The 23406-nt window shown below is 37.7% G+C and overlaps 1 protein-coding gene across 4 annotated transcripts in view; it reads right to left on the bottom strand.

Moving 5' to 3' along the window:
• The window catches only part of CRPPA (CDP-L-ribitol pyrophosphorylase A), a 328621-nt gene that overhangs the window by 154750 nt on the left and 150465 nt on the right, over positions 1–23406 (bottom strand). For all 4 annotated transcript variants that reach the window (XM_050785380.1, XM_050785382.1, XM_050785381.1 and 1 more), the window contains exons 7-8: positions 17521–17613; positions 16985–17077 (exon numbers count right to left, since the gene is read on the bottom strand). In XM_050785380.1, coding sequence (XP_050641337.1) covers positions 16985–17077; positions 17521–17613 — 186 coding nt within the window. The remainder of the gene's footprint in view (positions 1–16984; positions 17078–17520; positions 17614–23406) is intronic.

Consider the following 23406-nt stretch of genomic DNA (forward strand, 5'->3'; position numbering starts at 1 on the left):
CAATTGTTTCTAAAAGCTCACAGTTAAAAGACTGCATAGAATCATAATATCATGCTAACATACACAGATTCATTAAGAACAGAACATTTAGGGCCGGGTGCGGTGGCTCAAGCCTGTAATCCCAGCACTTTGGGAGGCCGAGACGGGCGGATCACAAGGTCAAGAGATCGAGACCAGCCTGGCTAATACGGTGAAACCCCGTCTCTACTAAAAAATACAAAAAACTAGCCGGGTGAGGTGGCGGGCGCCTGTAGTCCCAGCTACTCGGGAGGCTGAGGCAGGAGAATGGCAATGGCGTAGACCCGGGAGGCGGAGCTTGCAGTGAGCTGAGATGCGGCCACTGCACTCCAGCCTGGACAACAGAGCGAGACTCTGTGTCAAAAAAAAAAAAAAAAAGAACAGAACATTTATAATACGACCCACCCAACAATTTCAGGCCACTTGACGCTGAAATCTATTTTACTTCAAGTAAACAATATTACCAGTCTCTAAATAATATGGTTTGGCTCTGTGTCCCCACCCAAATCTCATCTCAAATTGTAAATTCCCACATATCAAAGGCGGGACCTATAATCCTCATGTGTCAAGGGAGGGAGGTGATTGAATCATGGGGGTGGTTTCTCCCATGCTGTTCTCGTGATAGTGAGTTCTCATGAGATCTGATGGTTTCGTAAGTGTTTGGGAGTTCCTCCTTCATTCTTCTCTCACTTGTCACCTTTTGAAGAAGGTGCCCGCTTCTCCTTCCACCGTGATTGTAAGTTTCTTGAAGCCTCTCCAGCCATGCAGAACTGTGAGAATTAAACCTCCTTTGTTTACAGGTTGCCCTATCTAGGGTAGTATCTTTATAGCAGTGTGAAAACAGACTAATAGAGTAGATGATGGTAAAAATCTGTAGAATTCTGAGAATTCAATATAATTACAATAAAATAAAGTTACATCTAGCAAAACATAAGTATTTTATTAAGTTGGTCAAAGTAATATTGGCAGATGCCTTAAATCATGCTAAATACTATAGGAATGAGAACTTCCCAAAAGAAGACTACATAAAACATATAAAAATAAAGGAGAATGATTACCAAAGAGATGGCCCAAAAATATTTCTAATATCAAAGGATTAATCATGAACATTTTTAGAGATCTAGAAGTACCCTAAAAATATTTTTGCAAAAATAACCACCTGAAGGCTGGGTGCAGTGGCTACATCTGTAATCCCAACACTTTGGGAGGCCAAGGTGGAAAGATTGCTCGAGCTCAGCAGTTCAAGACCAGCCTGGGCAGCACAGCAACACCTCATCTCTACCAAAAATTTAAAAAGCTAGCCAGGCATGGTGGCGTGCACCTGTACTTGCAGCTACTCAGGAGGCTGAGACAAGAGGATCACTTGGGAGATGGAGGCTTCATTGAGCTATGATCACACTATACTCCAGCCTAGGCAACAGAGTGAGATCCTGTGTCAGTCAATCAATCAATCAATAACCACTTGAAATGAAGCATATCATAACATACTATTATATAATGTCCACAAGATTATACAAAAAGTTTAATTTTGCAAACATAACCTAAAGGATTTTTAAGAAGATAAAACTATTTTAATAAGTATCTTCATTCTTTTAAAAAAAAGTCTCAAATTTTTTTTTCTGCTCTTCATGGTGAAAATTTGCTCCCTTCTGTAAGTGGATCTTAGAATAGTAGCCTCTTACTTGTGCCAGTTTACCTTAGCTAACAAAAATTTCCCACGTTAAACAATTTCTAGCCCATTTCACCTTTCATTAGAGACAAAAAGTTGATCTTCATGTAGTCAAGACCTCTGCAGAACTTAAATAAAATCCAGTTATGCTAGATACCAATGTACCAACAAGCACCATTAACCATCCACTCACTGCTTAACTTCTTCCAGGAGAAATAATATAGATGAGGTTCAAAGTTACATGTCCCTATTGAATGACAGATACCAGGGAATTTCAAAGTATTTGTATATACTTGAGAATGTAAGAGACAATGGAGGTTTCATCAGTATTGTAGACTGAAACAAATGGCTACCGCTTAAACCTAACCCAATGTTGTTTTTGCCAAATGCCCACCTAAGTTGACATTCAGCTTCATTTTTCTTTAAATATCTGTTCTTGTAGAGTAAAAAGTGATGACATGGCAAATGACAACCTTAACTAGTATCTCTATTGAAAAACCTCATAAATGCCTAATAGCCACAATTTTACTTAGCGTGTGACTCGTTCCTGCTAAGCCTTCCACTCTTCAGATGGACTGAAATTGGAACTTGACGACCCTTGCATAAGAAAAAGAACAATCATAAACTATTGTAAATCTCAGCCAAGACAAAATAGGCCTTTAAATATTTACAATAAATTCATTCAATATCTATGGAATCACATAACTCAAAAATAAAAATGGACATATTTTTCTATAACTTTGATATCACTTTGTAATATATTTTCTGATGAATAAAACCTACTTGTTTAGAGAGGAAAGTGATCATACTTCTTTTGAATATTCTTTTCAAATTTTAAAGTTGTTTAACAAAAGTCTTATATTTAAAAAAATAAAAATAAAAAAAAGCTTGTGGTAGGGCCTCTTTCTTGGTTTAATCTTCCAGAAAAGTTAATTGAGACAGAATGAAAGAGAACACTATAGCCTCTGAAGTGCCTAGTCTGCAATTTTCCAATTACAAACATATGTATCCATGTTTGCATATGAATTTGCACATGCAACACTCTATGTATGTATATGCATTAATAGTTTTTCCTCTTACTAATGAGCAAACTGTGATATATCTAGATTTAAGACTTTCATTTTACTGTATTTTATAATTGTCATATTTTCCATATATCTATTAATTTGGTGCACATTTGAAATGTTCTGCCAAATTTTCATTAATAGGAAAACTGAAATTACTTTCTGGCCATTTTTGGTGAAGGAAAAAGGATGAAGCCTAATCAGTCATATTCACAGTCACTGACAGGACAACTCAAACGTCCAAACACTATTCACTTGCCTCTCCATCCAAGAAGCCAGCATTACTTACTGTTCACTTGCCTCTCCATCCAAGAAGCCAGCATTACTTACTGTACCCTTTCTAGTGATTGGTTCCATCCTACAGATACTAGATATAATCTAGTGACACATTTTTCTGTTAAGTTAATAATGCTCATAATATCACCACACTAAGTCTGCCTATGCAATGGGAAAGTAACAGGCCTGCCTCAAAAATATCGGGAGTTTCACTCCAGACTCCTGGAGCCAATAAAGCAAATATCATAATAAAATTAGTCACATGAAATTTTTTATTTCCCATGGCATGTAAAAGTCATATTTATATACTATCATCCATTAAGTGCACAATAGCATTATGACTAAAAAATAATGTACATATCTTAAATTAAAACTGTGTATTACTAAAAATCCTAATGACCATCTGAGCCTTCAGTGAATCCTAATCTTTTTGCTGGTGTAATGGCTGCTGACTGTTCACAGTGGTGGTTACTGAAGGATGGGTGGATGTGGCAATTTCTTAAAATAAGACAACAACATAGTTTGCCGCCTAGAGTGATCCTTCTTTTCACAAAAAAAAAAAAATTCTCTGTAGCATGGGATGCTGTTTGATAGCATTTGACCCACAGCAGAATTTCTTTCAAAGTTGGACTTAATCTTTTCAAACCCTGCCACTGCTTTATCAACTATGTTTATATAATATTGTAAATCCTTTATTGTCATATCAACAAAGTTCACAGTATCTTCACCAGAAGTAGATTCCATCTCAAGAAACTACTTTCTCTTTGCTAATCCATAAGAAGCAACTCCTCATCCATCGAAGTTTTATGAAATTGCAGCAATTCAGTCATATGTTCAGACTCTACTTCTATTCTCTTGCTATTGCCACCACATCAGCAGTTACTTCCCCCGTTGAAGTCACATCCCTCCAAGTCTTCCATGAGGGTTGGATTATGACCCCTCATGAATCATGAATGTTCCTAATGGCAACTAACAGGGTGAATCCTTTCCAGAAGGTTTTCAATTTACTTTGCTCAGATCCATCAGAGGAATCTATCTAGGACAGTGATAGCCTTACACAAGGTATTTCTTCAAACATAAGACATGAAAATCTATATGACTCCTTGATTTATAAGCTGATGAATAAATGTTGTGTTAGCAGATATAAAGTAACATTAATTTTCTTATACTCCATCAAAGATCTTGGGTAACCAGTTATATTGTCAATAAGCAGTAACATTTTGAGAGGAATCTTTCGTTTTCTTTCTTTCAAAAGTGGGCTTAAAATATTCAGTAAACCATGCTGTAAACAGACGTGCTGTCATTCAGGTTTTGTTCTTCCATTTACAGAGCACATAGAGAGAGTAGATTTAGTATAATTCCTAAGGGTCCTAGGATTTTAGGAATGGTAAGTGAGCACTGCCTCCAACTGAAAGTCACTAGCTGCATTAGCTCCTAACAAGTGTCAGTTTATCATTTAAAGCCAGGCATTAACTTCTCCTCTCTGTCCATAAAAGCCCTAACTGGCATGTTCTTCCAGTAGAAGGCTGTCTCATCTACACTGAAAAATCTGTCATTTAGCATTGCTATGCTCATCAATTACCTCAGCTAGATCTTCTGGGTAACTCAGTGCGGCCTCAACATCAGCACGTGCTGCTTCACTTTGTACTTCTCTGTTAGGAAGACAATGCTTTCTTTTTAAACCACATGAATAAACTTCTACTAGCTTCACACTCTTCTTCTGTAACTTCTTCACTTTCTGCAGCCTTCACAGAATTGAAGGGAATTAGGGCCTTGCTCTAAATTAGGTTTGGTAGCTTTTGATTGAAACTGACAGACACAGGACTCTTCCTTTCACTTGAACACATAGGGGTCATTGTAGGGTTATTAATTGGCCTGATTTCAATATTGTTTTGTTTCAGGGAATAGGGAGTCTCAAAGAGAAAGAGAGAGATGAGGAAACAGTCAAAAGAGCAATCAGAACACACACAGCATTTATCAGTTAAGCTGGCCATCTTATACAGGTGTGATTTGCAGGGTTCCAACACAATAATAGTAATATCAGCGATCACTGATCATAGACTACCATAGCAGATATAATAAAGATGAAAAAGTTTAAAATATTGTGAGAATTACCAAAATGTGATAGAGACAGGAAGTGAGCATACACTGTGGGAAAAATACCAATAGACTTGCCAGACATAGGGTTGCCACAAAACTTTGATTTGTAAAACATGTATCTTCAGAGTGCAATAAGCTGAAATATGCCTATGTTCAAGTATTATAAAGGGATAATGTTCTGATTTAGTAAACATTTTACAATATTTTAGCACATAGGCTTTTAATTCTATTTTCAAACTAGTTGTGAGAGACATGTACACCCTAACTAAAGGGTTGTTTATCTTTTCTCTTAGCTTGGTACACGAACAACAGATAGCCAGACAATTCTGGCATTCACTGGGACACATGACATGGAACTCAATAGAAGTCAAGAGAAAACTAAATTCAAATATTTACAGAGGCAATAGAAAGGTCTCAGATTGAGATACAATAGCAATGAACAGAAGAACTAACAGTTAAAAACTTAGGGCTAAGCACAGTGGCTCGTGACCATAATCCCAGCACTTTGGGGGGCAGGAGCATTGCTTGAGGCCAGGAGTTCATGACTAGCCTGAGCAACAAAGTGAGACCCATCTCTACAATAAACAGAAAAAAAAATTAGCCAAATGTGGTGGCATACACCTGTAGCCTCAGCTACTCAACAGGATGAGCTGGAGGGATCACTTGAGCACAAAAGGTTGAGTCTGCAGTGAGCCATAATCATGCCACTGCAATCCAGCCTGGGCAAAATAGTGAGGCTCTAACTCAAAAAATAATTATAAGAGAGCCTAGGGGCCTGTCTGTGTGCATTTGGTGGAGGGGGACAAAGAGAGAAACATAAAAGGAAAACTCATAGGTGGCAGATTCCAATTTGGGTGCCTGTATAGCCACAGCTGTACTACCATTAAGAAAAGAAGTCAACTTACAGAGAATGTGCTTCTGTGATATATCTGATAGGCTAAACTTGAGAGGGGAGAACTCCAATGGAAATATCTAATAAAATGTTGGGAAATAGCGAGACAACTCAAGATGGCTGAATAGGAACAGCTCCCGTCTCCAGCTCCCAGCGAGATCCACGGAGAAGGCAGGTGATTTCTGCTTTTCCAACTGAGGTACCTGGTTCATCTCACTGGGACTGGTTAGACAGTGGGGGCAGCCCACAGAGGGCGATCCAAAGCAGGGTGGGGCGTTGCCTCACTCGGGAAGCGCAAGGGGTCGGGAGATTTCCCTTTCCTAGCCAAGGGAAGCCATGACAGACTGTACTGGGAGGAACAGAACCCTCCTGCCCAGATACTGTGCTTTTCCCAAGGTCTTTGCAACTGGCAGACCCAGAGATTCCCTCCAATGACTGGCTCAGTAGGACCCACACCCACAGATTCCAGCAAGCTAAGATCTATTGGCTTGAAATTCTTGCTGCCAGTGCAGCAGTCTGAGATCCACTTGGGATGTTCGACCTTGGTGTGGGGAGGGGTGTCCGCCATTGCTGAGGCTTAAGCAGGCAGTTTTATGCTTACAGTATAAACAAAGCTACCAGGCAGTTCGAACTGGGTGGAACCCACCAGAGCTCAGCAAGGCGGACTGCCTCTCTAGATTCCACCTCTGTGGGCAGGGCATCTCTGAACAAAGGCAGCAGCCCCAGTCAGGAACTTATAAATAAAACCCCCATCTCCCTGGGACACAGCACCTAGGGGAAGGGGCAGCTGTGGGCACAGCTTCAGCAGACTTAAACGTCCCTGCCTGATGGCTCTGAAGAGAGCAGTGGTTCTCCCAGCACAGCATTCAAGCTCTGATAATGGACAGACTGCCTCCTCAATTGGGTCCTTGACCCCTGTTTAGCCTGACTGGGAGACACCTCATACAGGAGAGCTCTGGCTGGCATCTGATGGGTGCCCCTCTGGTACAAAGCTTCCAGAGGATGGATCAAACAGCAATAGTTGCTGTCCTGCAGCCTCTGCTGATCATACCCAGGCAAACAGGGTCGGGAGTGGACCTCCAGCAAACTCCAACAGACCTGAAGCTGAGGGGCCTGTCAGAAGGAAAACTAACCAACAGAAAAGATAGCATCAACATTAACAAAAAGGATATCCACACAAAAATCCCATCTGGAGGTCACCAACATCAAGACCAGAGGTAGATAAAACCACAAAGATGGAGAGAAACCAGCACAGAAAGACTGAAAAGTCCAAAAACCAGAATGCCTCTTCTCCTCCAAAGGATCACAGCTCCTCGCAAGCAAGGGAACAAAACTGGACGGAGAATGAGTTTGACAAACTGACAGAAGTAGGCTTCAGAAGGTGGGTAATAACAAACTCCTCCAAGCTAAGGAAGTATGTTCTAACCCAACACAAGGATACTAAGAACCTTTAAAAAAGGTAGGATGAGACGGGACGGGCGCAGTGGCTCATGCCTGTAATTCCAGCACTTTGGGAGGCCAAGGCAGGAGGATCACGAGGTCAGGAGATCAAGCCCATCCTGGTTAACACAGTGAAACACCATCTCTACTAAAAATACAAAAAAATTAGCCGGGTGTGGTGGCGGGTGCCTGTAGTCCCAGCAACTTGGGAGGCAGAGGCAGGAGAATGGCGAGAACCCGGGAGGCTGAGCTTGCAGTGAGCTGATATCACACCACTGCACGCCAGTCTGGGCGACACAGCGAGACTCCATCTCAAAAAAAAAAAGGAATAGCTAACTAAATAACCAGTGTAGAGCAGAATACAAAAGACCTGGTAGAGCTGGAAAACGCAGCACAAGAACTTCATGAAGCATACACAAGTTTCAATAGCTGAATCGATCAAGCAGAAGAAAGGATATCAGTGATTAATGAAATAAAGTGAGAAGACAACATTAGAGAAAACAGTGAAAAGGAACAAACAAAGCCTCCAAGAAATACGGGACTATGTGAAAAAACCAAATCTATGTTTGATTGGTGTACATGAAAGTGACGGGAAGAATGGAACGAAGTTGGAAAACACTCTTCAGGATATTATCCAGGAGAACTTTCACAACCTAGCAAGGCAGGCCAACATTCAAATTCAGGAAACACAGAGACCACCACAAACATATTCCTCAAAAAGAACAACCCCAAGACACGGAATCCTCAGATTGACCAAGGTTGAAATGAAGGAAAAAATGTTAAGGACAGATAGAGAGAAAGGTCGGGTTACCCACAAAGGGAAGCCCATCAGACTAACAGCGTATCTCTCAGCAGACACTCTACAAGCCAGAAGAGAGTGGGGGCCAATATTCAACATTCTTAAAAAAAAGAATTTTCAACCCAGAATTTCATATCCAGTCACACTAAGCTTCATAAGTGAAGGAGAAATAAAATCCTTTACAGACAAGCAAATGCTGACACAGTTTATCAACACCAGGCCTGCCTTACAAGAGCTCCTGAAGGAAGCACTAAACATGGAAAGGAACAACCAGTACCAGCCATTGCAAAAACATGCCAAACTGTAAAGACCACTGATGATATAAAGAAACTGCATCAACTAACAGGCAAAATAACCAGCTAGAATCATAATGATAGGATCAAATTCACATATAACAATATTAGCCTTAAATGTAAATGGAATAAATACCCTCATTAAAAGACACAGACTGGCAAACTGGATAAAGAGTCAAGATCCATCGGTGTGCTATATTCAGGAGACCCAGCTCACGTGCAAAGACACACACAGGCTCAAAATAAAAGGATGATGAAGATTTACCAAGCAAATGGAAAGCAAAAAAAAAAAAAAAAGCAGGGGTTGCAGTCCTAGTCTCTGATAAAACAGACTTTAAACCAACAAAGATCAAAAAAGACAAAGAAGGGCATCACCTATGGTAAAGGGATCAATGCAACGAGAAGAGCTAACTATCCTAAATATATATGCACCCAATAAAGGAGCACCCAGATTAATAAACCAAGTTCTTAGAGACCTACAAAGAGAATTAGACTCCCATACAATAATAGTGGAAGACTTTAACACCCCACTGTAAGTATTAGACAGTTCAACGAGACAGAAAATTAACAAGGATAATCAGGACTTGAATTCAGCTCTGGACCAAATGGACCTAATAGAAATCTACGGAACTCTCCATCCCAATCAAGAGAATATACCTTCTTCTCAGTACCACATTGCACTTATTCTAAAATTGACCACATAATTGGAGGTAAAACATTCCTTAGCAAATGTAAAAGAATGGAGATCATAACAAACTGTCTCTCAGACAACAAAGCAATCAAATTAGAACTCAGGATTAAGAAACTCACTCAATACTGTACAACTACAGGGAAACTGAACAACATGCTCCTGAATGACTACTGGGTAAGTAACGAAATGAAGACAGAAATAAAGATATTCTTTGAAACCAATGAGAACAAAGACACAATGTACCAGAATCTCTGGGACATATTTAAAGCAGTGTGTAGAGGGAAATTTATAGCACTAAATGCCCACAAGAGAAAGCAGGAAAGATCTAAAACTGATACTCTAACATCACAATTAAAAGAACTAGAGAAGCAAGAGCAAACAAATTCAAAAGTTACCAAAAGGCAAGAAATAACTAAGATCAGAGCAGAACTGAAGGAGATAGAGACAAAGAAACCCTTCAAAAAAATCCATGAGTCCAGGAGATGGTTTTTTGAGAAGATTGACAAAATAGATAGACCACTAGCAAGACTAATAAAGAAAAAAAAGAGAGAAGAATCAAATAGATGCAATAAAAATGATAAAGGGCATATCATCACTGATCCCACAGAAATACAAACTACCGTCAGAGAATACTATAAACACCTCTATGCAAATAAACTAGAAAATCTACAAGAAATGGATAAATTCCTGGACACATACACCCTCCGAATATTAAACCAAGAAGAAGTCAAATCTCTAAATAGACCAGTAACGGGTTCTGAAATTGAAGAAGTAATTAATAGCCTACCAACCAAAAACAGTCCAGGACCAGATGGATTCACAGCTGTATTTTACCAGAGGTACAAAGAAGAGCTGGTACCATTCCTTCTGAAACTATTCCAATCAATAGAAAAAGAGGGAATCCTCCTTAACTCATTTTATGAGGCCAGCATCATCCTGATACCAAAACCTGACAGAGACTCAACAAAAAAAGAAAATTTTGATCCAATGTCCCTTTTGAACAACGATGCGAAAATCCTCAATAAAATACTGGCAAACCAAATCCAGCAGCACATCAAAAAGTCTATCCACCACGATCAAGTCTGCTTCACCCCTGGGATGCAAGGCTGGTTGAACATATGCAAATCAATAAATGTAACCCATCCCATAAACAGAATCAACAACAAAAACCACATGATTATCTCAATAGATGTAGAAAAGGCCTTTGACAATATTCAACAGTGCTTCATGCTAAAAACTCTCAACAAACAAAGTAATTGATGGAATATATCTCAAAATGATAAGAGCTATTTATGACAAACCCACTGCCAATATCATACTAAATGGGCAAAAACTGGAAGCATTCCCTTTGAAAACTGGCACAAGACTCAGTTTTATTTTATTGAGGATTTTTGCATCGATGTTGATCAGGGATATTGGTCTAAATTTATCTTTTTTTGTTTTGTCTCTGCCGGGCTTTGGTATCAGGATGATGCTGGCCTCAAAAAATGAGTTAGGGAGGATTTCCTCATTTTCTATTGATTGGAATAGTTTCAGAAGGAACAGTACCAGGTCCCCTTTGTGCCTCTGGTAGAATTCAACTGTTAATTTGTCTGGTCCTGGACTTCTTTTGGGTAGTGGGCTATTAATTATTGCCTCTATTTCAGAGCCTGTTATTGGTCTATTCAGGGATTCAACTTCTTCCTGGTTTAGTCTTGGGAGGGTGTATGTGTCCAGGAATTTATCCATTTCATCTAGATTTTCTAATTTATTTGTGTAGAGGTGTTTATAGTATTCCCTGATGGTAGTCTGTATTTCTGTGGGATCGATGGTGATATCCCCTTTATCATCTTTTATTGCGTCTATTGATTCTTCTCTCTTTTCTTCTTTATTAGTCTTGCTAGTGGTCTATCAATTTTGTTGACCTTTTCAAAAAACCAGCTCCTGGATTCATTGAGTTTTTGAAGGGCTTTTTGTATCACTATCTTCTTCAGTTCTGCTCTGATCTTAGTTATTTCTTGCCTTCTGCTAGCTTTTCAATGTGTTTGCTCTTGCTTCTCTAGTTCTTTTAATTGTGATGTTGGGGTGTCGATTTTAGATCTTTCCTGCTTTCTCTTGTGGGGCATTTAGTAGTATAAATTTCCCTCTACACGCTGCTTTAAAAATGTACCAGAGATTCTGGCATGTAGTATCTTTGTTCTCATTGGTTTCAAAGAACATCTTAATTTCTGCCTTCATTTCGTTATTTACCCAGTAATCACTCAGAAGCAGGTTGAACAGTTTCCACGTAGTTGTATAGTATTGAGTGAGTTTCTTAATCCTGAGTTCTAATTTGATTACACTGTGTACTGAGAGACAGTTTGTTATGATTTCTGTTCTTTTACATTTGCTGAGGAGTGCTTTACTTGCAACTATGTGGTCAGTTTTGGAGTAAGTGTAATATGGTGCTGAGAAGTATATTCTGTTGATTTGGGGTGGAAAGTTCTGTAGATGTCTATTAGTTCCACTTGTTGCAGAGCTGTGTTTCAGTTAGGCGATACCATTCAGGACATAGGCATGGGCAAGGACTTCATGACTAAAACACCAAAAGCAATGGCAACAAAAGTCAAAATAGACAAATGGGATCTAATTAAACTAAAGAGCTTCTGCACAGCAAAAGAAACTACCATCAGAGTGAACAGGCAACCTACTGAATGGGAGAAAATTTTTGCAATCTACTCATCTGACAAAGAGCTAATATCCGGAATCTACCAAGAACTTAAACAAATTTACAAGAAAAAATCAAACAACCCCATCGAAAAGTGGGCAAAGGATATGAACAGACACTTCTTAAAGGAAGACATTGATACAGCCAACAGACACATGAAAAAATGCTCATCATCACTCACCATCAGAGAAATGCAAATCAAAACCACAATGAGATACCATCTCACACCAGTTAGAATGGTGATCATTAAAAAGTCAGGAAACAACAGGTGCTGGAGAGGATGTGGAGAAATAGGAACACTTTTACACTGTTAGTGGGAGTGTAAACTAGATTCCTCAAGGATCTAGAACTAGAAATACCATTTAACCCAGCGATCCCATTACTGGGTATATACCCAAAGGTTTATAAATCATGCTACTATAAAGAACATGCACACATATGTTTATTGTGGCACTATTCACAATAGCAAAGACTTGGAACCAACCCAAATGTCCATCAATGATAGACTGGATAAAGAAAATGTGGCACATACACACTGTGGAATACTATGCAGCCATAAAAAAGATGAGTTCTTGTCCTTTGTAGGGACATGGATGAAGCTGGAAACCATTATTCTGAGCAAACTACTGCAAGGACAGAAAACCAAACACCGCATGTTCTCACTCATAGGTGGGAATTGAACAATGAGAACACTTGAACAAGGGTGGGGAACATCATACACTGGGACCTGTAGTGCAGTGGGGGGAGGAGGAAGGGGGGAGGGGGGAGGGATAGCATTGGAAGAAATACCTAATGTAAACGATGAGTTAATGGGTACAGCACACCAATATGGCACATGTATACATATGTAACAAACCTGCATGTTGTGCACATGTACCCTAGAACTTAAAGTATAAGAAAGAGAGGAAGAGAGGAAGAGAGGAAGAGAGGGACGGAGAGAGGGAGGAAGAGAGGGAAGAAGAGAGGGAAGAAGAGAGGGAGGAAGAGAGGGAGGGAGGGAGAGAGGAAGGAAGGAAGGGAGGGAGAGAGGAAGGGAGGGAGAGAGGAAGGGAGGGAGGGAGAGAGGAAGGGAGGGAAGGAAAAAAAAAACTGGCACAAGACAAGGATGCCCCCTCTTATCACTCCTATTCAACATAGTATTGGAAGTTCTGGCCAGGGCAATCAGGCAAAAGAAAGAAATAAAGGGTATTCAGTTAGGAAAAGAGGAAGTCAAATTGTCCCTGTTTGCAGATGACATGACTGTATATTTAGAAAATCCCATTGTCTCAGCCCAAAATCTCCTTCAGTGATAAGCAACTTCAGCAAAGTCTCAGGATACAAAATCAATGTGCAAAAATCACAAAGCATTCCTATAAACCAATAACAGACAAATGGAGAGCCAAATCATGAGTTAACTCCCATTCACAATTGCTATAGAGAATAAAATACCTAGGAATCCAACTTACAAGGCATGTGAAAGACCTCTTCAAAAAGAACTACAAACCACTGCTCAAGGAAATAAAAGAGGACACAAACAATTGGAAGAACATTCCACGCTCATGGATAGGAAGAATCAGTATCGTGAAAATGGTCATACTGCCCAAAGTAATTTATAGATTCAATGGTATCCCCATCAAGCTACCGCTGACTTTCTTCACAGAATTGGAAAAAACTACTTCAAAGTTCATATGGAACCAAAAACGAGCCTGCATTGCCAAGACAATCCTAAGCAAAAAGAACAAAGCTGGAGGCATCACACTACCTGACTTCAAACTATACTACAAGGCTACAGTAACCAAAACAGTATGGTACTGGTACCAAAACAGAGATATATAGACCAGTGGAACAGAACAGAGGTCTCAGAAATAACACCCCACATTTACAACCATCTCATCTTTGACAAACCTGACAAAAACAAGCAATGAGGAAAGGATTCCCTATTTAATAAATGGTGCTGGGAAAACTGGCTAACCATATGCAGAAAGCTAAAACTGGATCCCTTCCTTACACCTTATACAAAAATTAACTCAAGATGGATTAAAGACTTAAATGTTAAACCTAAAACCATAAAAACCCTAGAAGAAAACCTAGGCAATACCATTCAGGACATAGGGATAGCCAAAGTCTTCACGATTAAAACACCAAAAGCAATGGCAACAAAAGCCAAAATTGACAAATGGGATCTAATTAAATGAAAGAGCTTCTGCACAGAAAAAAAAAAAACTATCATCAGAGTGAATAGGCAACCTACAGTATGGGAGAAAATGTTTGCAATTTATCCATCTGACAAAGGTCAAATATCCAGAATCTACAAGGGACATAAACAAATTTAGAAGAAAAAAACAAATAACCCCATCACAAAATGGGCAAAGGATATGAACAGACACTTCTCAAAAGAAGACATTCATGCAGCCAAGAAACATATGAAAAAATGCTCATCATCACTGGTCATTAGAGAAATACAAATCAAAAGCAAAATGAGATACCATCTCACACCAGTTAGAATGGCAATCATTAAAAAGTGAGGAAACAACAGATGCTGGAGAAGATGTGGAGAAATTGGAACGCTTTTACACTGCTGGTACCATTGTGGAAGACAGTGTGGTGATTCCTCAAGAATCTAGAACCAGACATAGCATTAGACTCAGCAATCCCATTACTGAGTATATACCCAAAGGATTATAAATCATTCTACAATAAAGATACATGTACACATATGTTTATTGCAGCACTGTTCACAATAGCAAAGTCTTGGAACCAACCCAAATGCCCATCAATGATAGACTGGATAAAGAAAATGTGGCACATATACACCATGGAATACTATGCAGACATAAAAAAGGATGCGTTCATATCCCTTGCAGGGACATACATGAAACTGGAAACCATCATTCTCAGCAAACTAACACAAAAACAGAAAACCAAACACCACATGTTCTCCCTCATAAATGGGAGTTGAGCAATAAGAACACATGGACATAGGGAGGGGAACATCACACACTGGGGCCTGTCAGGGGGTGGGGGACTCGGGGAGGAATAGCATTAGGAGAAATACTGAATGTAAATGAGAGGTTGACGGGTGTAGCAAACCAACATGGCACATGTATACCTATGTAATAAACCTGCACGTTGTGCACATGTACCTCAGAACTTAGAGTTATAATTTAAGGTATAATTTAAAAAAAAAAAAATGTTGGGAAATACTTGGCTGAAACTTAGGAATCAGATTAGAGCTGTGGAAGTTAATTTGGAGTCATCTCATCCAGAGCCAAAAAAAAAGGACCAGACTATTAAACAGAACTAACCTCACATGCCTGCTCAGGGCCTAGCACTGTGATAGAAACTACATTTTGCATCCACTCACTTTCATCCTTATAACAACTTAAGAAGTGGAGTTACTAGCCTTGTTTCTACATCGAAGAAACCAAACCTCAGAACAATTAAGTAACTAGACCAAGAAACAAGTGTTCTGAGTTCAAAGCCTCTGTTATTTTCACTACATTGGACAGTCTCATCAGCATATCTGGGAACATGGGAAAATGAAATTTCTAAGCAAGGAAATGTGGAGAGAGGAATAAAAGGCCAAACATAGAGCTTTGAACTTACCTCTATCCTACAGAGCCTCAGAGGCTTCCAACATTGGATATATTCCATATTGTTCCTAAAAAGCTCAATGAAAGCTTCTGTGTTCTATGAAGATCAGTTACAGAAGAAGCTTGGGTTTCAAAACCAGATGCAACCATGAAAGTTATCTTTATGGTATATGACGAAATAAAGAGGCCACTGAATTAATTAAATCTCTCATAGTTGCTCATTTGTTACTACTTGCATTACTTAGTCAAGAATTATTTATATTGCAAATTATCTTTATTCTTTATTACTAATCTTACCTGACAAGAATTAAATTCCCACAGTATGGGATGGGCCTGAGCTTTAGGAACTGGGAAGTTGCTAGGCACTTCTGAGAGTTTAATGTCTGGAACTCCTTCACACAGCAAAATACTACCAACTATAGATTCCGCTCCTCAGCCAATTTAGAGGGCTTGGGCTCTGATTTTGTTCCTTCCTGACTTTACTGATAGTCCCCTCTGCTATATAGTTTAATGGGCTAATCAAATAAATTCTGAACTAAACGCATACTTTTAGATTTTCATGGAAAAATCTCTCCAAAATTTTCCTAGGCCATTCTTCTAGGAATTCTCTTTAATTTGTTGGTCATTCTACTTTCGCTTTCGGTGGAACAGAGAAAATGAAACAACCCAAGAATCACTTTTCTTCCACTAGGTTTTTTCCTCACATTAACATCTGGAATGCTTCCCTAATATGTGTGTGTGTGTGTGTGTGTGTGTGTGTATGTGTATATATACACATACACACACACACACACACATATATATATATATATATATATATATATATATATATATATATATTTTTTTTTTTTTTTTTTTTTTTTTTTGCGATGGAGTCTCGTGCTGTCTCCCAGGCTGGAGTGCAGTAGCGCGATTTCGGCTCACTCCAAGCTCCACCTCCAGGGTTCACACCATTCTCCTGTCTCAGCCTCCCAAGTAGCTGGGACTACAGGCGCCCGCCACCATGCCTGGCTAATTTTTTGTATTTTTAGTAGAGACGGGGTTTCGCCGTGTTAGCCAGGATGGTCTCCATCTCCTGACATCGTGATCCGCCCACCTCAGCCTCCCAAAGTGCTGGGACTACAAGCGTGAGCCACCCCGCCCAGCCTATTCTGATAATATTTTAAATAAAGCTGTTTTACATTATCAAAACAACCAGTTGACTTAAGCTGAATACTTTGCCATTTTAGTGAAGGAAAAAAAAAATGAAATTGGTTGCTGGGTTGAAAATGATTTCCAAACCTGTGAGTGCAACCAAATGATTGCAATAATAAAGGCATTCAGTCATAGAAGTCATAGCTAGGCAGTAAGCAGAAGAATCCACAAAGAAGAGTTTCTTTTGAGTTTGGGTCAGTGCTCTCAACTGGATGAGTTTTTAAAAGTATGTACATTGAGTTACAAAGAAGGAAGCATAAGTGAGAAAAATCTGCATTAATTTCACTTACTGAAACAACAACAACAGGATATAAAATGGAAAGATTACTCTCTTCAAGCATGCTCAGTAACTTCTGGGTTTCTTGAAAATCAGAGGTCATAACCTAAAAGACGAGAAAAATAAAACGATACGAGAAGACTTTTTAAATGACTTAAAAGTTAATTCAAGAAATAAATGGAGAGATTCTACATAACATTCAAAATATTTATCAAGCTTAGTTTTTAATTTAGAAACAATTTTAAAGGATATCCATAAAGTTATGCACGTCAAATTTTGATCTACTAATTGAGTCAAACCTGTCTCTTATTATCTACTTTGGACCAGGTACAAATAGAAAATTGAAAATATTGTCCAAAATACCACTCTTCTCATTATGAGAATCAGCTTGTTAAAAGTATTATTTCTCTTTCAAAGATAAAATCTCCAAAAACATGTAAAAGAACTCATCATAATCTCATATATAAATATTTAAGAATCAAATTAGTTCTCTTTCACATTACATTTGCTCATATCCTTAAGTGCTTTCAATCATTTGAATTGACTTACATTCACGCAAACAAAATTGTAGCATTGATCTAAGATGATTTGCTGAAGATGTCTGCCAGCATGACAGAGAGCCTCAGATGTGACTTTTACATGCTAGTAGGAAAAAACAGAAATGAATTCACAAATTAGACCAAACATAAACATCTTTGTTACAAAGGAACACATAATTGCTAGAAGAGAGGCACATAAAGTCAAGAACCATGTATTTTTTTTAAAAATTAATACATGCTGAAGTTCATCAGGCTATCAAGAAAACGTCATTTGAACTATGCTATGAATAATGCATATTTTAGCAAACAACGATATAGAAAATTGTTTCACATAGGAAAAAAATGTAGACATACACAGAATATATTCTGGAACAGGCTAGTAGTCTGGTTTATCTTATACAAATAAATATTGAAGAGCATGTTGAAGGACTAAAAGAGAAAGGTTGCAGAGATGATTGCAGGCATCTGGAAGCACATTAAATAACACAGTTTTAATACAGGGAATAGACTTCACTAAACTGGAAATAACTAGAAATGGGAAAAGCAGTAAGAAATCATCACAACAATATAAGTGAGAGAGAAATAAGACTTAAACTATACAGATTATTCCTAAAACTGTTGGGGAACTTACTTCTACTGCTATAAGTAGTCCCAGATTAGATTAGATTTAGAAAAGAACACACATATTATGCAAACTTTCCTAGCAAGATATTTTTATTCCATATAGCTTAATATTCCATATAGCTTAATATATTTCATATAGCTTAATATTCCATATAGCTTAATATATTCCATATAGCTTAATATTCTAATTAAGCTTAATATTCTAATTAAGATAATATTCTAATTAGCTTCTTTTAAGATTTTTCTAACAATATGAACAAAAACTTAAGAATTACTAGACATGGGATCTGTGATATCTTTGCTATAATAATTCCACAGGAAATCACATTTCAGTGATTCTTACTGGTATTACATTTAGAATGCTTTACATTTCATAGTTCTAAAAATAATAAAATGCTGTTCCTTAGTAAAACATCAAACTCTGTAACTCTACATTATGTGTTTAGTAGCTTAATTTGCTATAATTTTGACAAAATACTGGAGAATGAGAAAAGAAAGTTTGCAAGGCCTTAGCTTTGCTCTAGAAATAAGTAGGCTATTAAATTTTAAAAATTTCAGTTCAGTTTAAAATTTGTATTGAGCGTAAAGCTCAAAGATTAAGAAAAAAGCCAAAAAGTCCATAGTCATCAACAATATATTAACACTACAATAAAAAAGAAACCAGTATCCATTCTGCAATAGTAAGTTTGATAAAGTGGTAACATCTAGATATTACAGGGAGACAATTTTTCAAAAGTCTCTCACGTATTCAAACATTTTCAAAGGCATTAACAGCTAACTTGTTCCATACTTTCTTTGCAAGTATGTTTGTACAAATTGCAGAAACAGAGATATTTCTTCCTAGAACAGATTTATTTTCCAGTAAAATAGGGACATCTCTCTCCCTGGATTAGGCTTACTTGGCATTCCAGAGTTATCTCTTGAGGAGCAGATGGGCTGATTTGCCTGTATAAGGCCAGGGTTTCCTACTATCAAGGTTCTTTTTAAAGAACCCTACTGCCTAGCAACAACTAACCCTAATTGCATCTCTCCATGGAAATTGGAATTCAGAAAAAACCAAGTGCTACATTTTTGTTCTTGCTACTGCTATGGTTGTAATAAATGGTCTTTTCTCTGACCCTGTAGTCTCAGATCTTCCACCAGTATCTATGATACTGTGTCAGGTTGACTTATTTGCATGCAAGTAAGATATAGTTTCACATCCTGCCAAGTTTCTGACTTCACAGATATGAAATAAGGCAACCATATCACCAGATCTTAACTTCAGCAAAGATGCACAAGTGAATTCAGAATTCACACACACAAAAAAAAATCTTAAAGTTTCCTTCTTCATGCAGAGAATGAGAACATGAGGGAGATTCTGATTCAGTTTTTTTTGTTGTTGTTGTTGAAGTATTAAAATAAATTTCTTCAGGACAGAGTTTGGGATCTTTGAGGACAGAAACATTCATGTTTTTACCACTAGCAAATGCTTAATAATGTTAACAACAAACAAAACTTTGCCACCAGTTTTTTAAAGAAAAATATCTTGTGTCAAGAAAATAGTATATGTTTTTAGAACGAACAATGTGGAAAAGTTCTTTAAAAATAAAACTCATCAAAAAATACTACATAGAAATAATTACTCTGAAAGGTAAGTATCATTCCAACAATTCTCTATGAATAATATATGTAGTCACCAGGAAAGACAAATGAAGGACTAAAAGCATGAATGTTTTATTAAAATGGAATCATATGCATGTCATTTTAAATTATGTAATTTTAGTGAATGCAAACCAAATGCAGTAAAACCAAAAGTATTGCTAAACTTCAGATAATTCATTTCCAGGAAGTATAATTTCTAAAGGTTAAGAAGAGATGCTATGGGCAGGATAAAGACACTATACTCTTAATAACTCACTTCTTTTTGTAAGTCAGTATTCACTGACTTCCTTCTGTGAGAGAAGGAGAGAGCACATTTTAAGTTCTACCTATAGCCTCGGTCTGGTCAATCATGTTGTTTTAAATCTAAAATGTTTATTAGATTCTTATTCTATTTTGTGGCCATAATTAACATTAGACATTATCTAGCTTCAAGGAAAGTGACTTAAAATTTCCCCCAATTCTAAATTTTTCATTTAATTCACATCATTAGATGAATATGTACAAGTAGTGGGTTGTTTTGGAGCAATTTTTTTTTTTTTTAACAAAAGCGGTAAAAGTTTTAGGTTCCTTGAGTTATCTTAATGAAATAATTTTTGCCCCCATTACAAGGTCTGGGAGATCCACGGGAAGGGTTTAGAAGACATCAGCCTGATTATCATCTGCACTTACTTTCTTGACTGTTACTTTTAAAAACGTCTGCATTAAGTGGGCCCCTCATGTTTGTTTGATTACTGTTAATTTTGCTTGTTTTCTATTGTTTTTAAAGCAATGGAGAAGGAAGATTTTTGTGAATAATCTTTATCATATTCACCTGGCTGTCACTATTATTTTTAAGTACTTTAAGGAATTATTTCATTTTTATATGTACATCTTTAGACAAAAGGAAAGTATTCCCTAACTATTAAGAGTATTTTAAGTATTCCTAGAAGAGCTTCATTTTTCTCATTAAGAACATGCAATTTTATATATATATATATATTACATGTATATGTGTGTCATTCCCATTAGATTAAATCTAAAATAGTGACTTTGACATTAAAGCCCTTCATAGTCTACTTATATTCTACCTCTTCAAATCCTAGCCACCCATTCCACTCTTCAACACAAATATTCTTAAACTCTGAAGAAATTTTTCTCTATTGTCACAAATACTGGGCTCATTCATACCTACGACAACTTCAGCCCATATTGACTTCAATATCTACTTGCTTCTTCAAAGCTGTTATGTATTTCTTAAACTAACAGTTAATAAGATGTACACTCTTAGAATATATAATGTAGGCCAAGCGTGGTGGCTCATGCCTGTCATCCCAGCACTTTGGGAGGCCAAGGTGGATGGCTCACCTGAGGTCAGGAGTTCAAGACCAGCCTGGCCAAGATGGTGAAACCCCATCTCTACTAAAAATACAAATATTAGCCGGGTGTGGTGGTGGATGCCTGTAATCCCAGCTACTCGGGAGGCTGAGGCAGAGAATTGCTTGAACCTGGGAGGCAGAGGTTGCAGTGAGCTGAGTCACAGGACTGCACTCCAGCCTGGGCAACAGAGTGAAACTCCATCTCAAAAAAAAAAAAAAAAAAAAGAATGTACAATATAGATATATGGAAAGCACAATGCCCAGCCACATAGTGTTCTTGTAATTGTAATTAAAATATATTTGTTCACTTACATGATACATTTAAAACTGCACTTAAAGTCAGTCTTCGCTAATTGCCCATAGACTAAGACAGAAATGCATACACAATATTTACATAAAAGTTATCAAATATTAGTATTTTTGTACTCTTGAAAAACCAAACTGTATTTTTTTCTTCTTGAAATTGAGACTCTTAATAATTGATCCCAGTTCAGTGTAGTTCTTTTAGTCATACTGCTTTCCTCCCAACCAGAAAACAATCAACATTTTCCATGCTTCAGTAAAGAAACTTAGATTTTACCTAAATAGAGCAAAGGTATCTGTGACACTTTTAATCAACAAAGACCACATTAGACAATGCTATTAGGTTGTTTATATAAAAAAAAAAATTCCTATGGCATCATGATATGCTGTCATTCCTGATGTTTCCACACTCAAACACAACAAATGGAACAATCTGCTGGCTAGAACTTCTTCTGTAAATATTTTGGTTCAAAGGACATTTAAACAAAATTTAAAACAACCTTCCAATGTGTTCAGTAAATTAAAGTACAACAACAAAAAATCAAACTTTCCTTACATCATAACAAATAAGAGTTTAGGAAAGATTTACCATAAACTAAATGCAAACATCTGTGTATTCACAATATTAATACTATACAAAGCATGGATATTAGGAATAAAGATGGATTGTCAAAAAAGTTTTCATTTCAAAAAGCATTAAGGCCTAACTAAGGCTGAAAGGTTTTGGTTCAATTCCCATGAGTCAGAGGTTCAACCTCTATGTGTTTCTGAAAAGTCAATCATCTTTTTACAGAAAAAGTTGGCTGGGTCATCTCTGAGTCTGAATCTGCCAACTTCTAGCCTTTCTACCATTCAAACAATGGCACTAATATAGGTATAAACAAGTGACTTGTAGAGACATGTATTTTCTTTCCACTCTGTGAACATGACAACAATTAACATCCCTTTTTGTCTATCTAGCATTCAGCATTTACTATTTCTTAGAATAAGCTTTTAAGTTTTTCTTTTTGTATGTGTGTGTATGTGTGTAGTAAAGAGCATGGACTTTGGTACCAAGATCACTGGGTTTAAATCTATCTCTGGAACATCGTTGCTGTGTGACTTTGGGTAAGCTACATAAGCCCTGTGGCTCGGTTTACTCCTCAGTAAAAAGAGTACATCATAGAATTAATATGAGGATTGGCTAAGTTAGTATGTGAAGGGTAAGGGTTAACTTTTCCAAGATGTCTTCTCTATAGCTTGTCCTCGTAGAAGGCTTTAAAGAAGTCAATCCTGGTAGAGTTGTGAGCTAATAAATAAATTGGGTTACCAGTCAGCTACGTTGTAGAAGCTATAGCCTGCTAACCGTGAATCATAAGCTGGTGGATCATACCAGTGGCCCTCCACTTCATGACCTGCCACCATAGGACTTAAATCCTAGCTAGCTGGTCATACTAAAGCAGGTTTGATACTCTCCCAATCCCAGACACTGGGTAGGCAGAATAGTACTATAACCAAGGTTCTGAGACATTGCACTGCTATTGGATCCCAATCTCTTATCACACAAGAGAGTGGTGCTTCCCTCACTATGCAACTTAAAAGTCCCAGCACAAAGACTGGAGTCTAACATTCAGCCCAGAAGATCCATTTGCAGTGCTACATAATGCAGTGGACACTGCCTCTGTCTGAGTCCAAGGACTTTTCCCAGCAACTGCTGTTCCAGAAAGTCTAAAGTCTAACGTGTACGCTGTCAAGTCATTCATCTTTGAATATATGTAAAGACCCAATAACATTCATGTTTTGGGTCACCTAATGCACAGTGCTTTATTAAATGCTTGCTGTTATAACGCTACTCACTTCTTAACTTCCACTTTTAGAGGACCCTTTAAATCATATCTCCATTATCCCTTTACATTTAATATATTGTATTTATTGAGGCTTTATAACTTTCCAGAATCTGTGCTAAATACTTTCAACAATTATCTTGTTAA

Source organism: Macaca thibetana, chromosome 3, assembly GCF_024542745.1.
Source record: "Macaca thibetana thibetana isolate TM-01 chromosome 3, ASM2454274v1, whole genome shotgun sequence".
Taxonomy (NCBI): Eukaryota; Metazoa; Chordata; class Mammalia; order Primates; family Cercopithecidae; genus Macaca; species Macaca thibetana.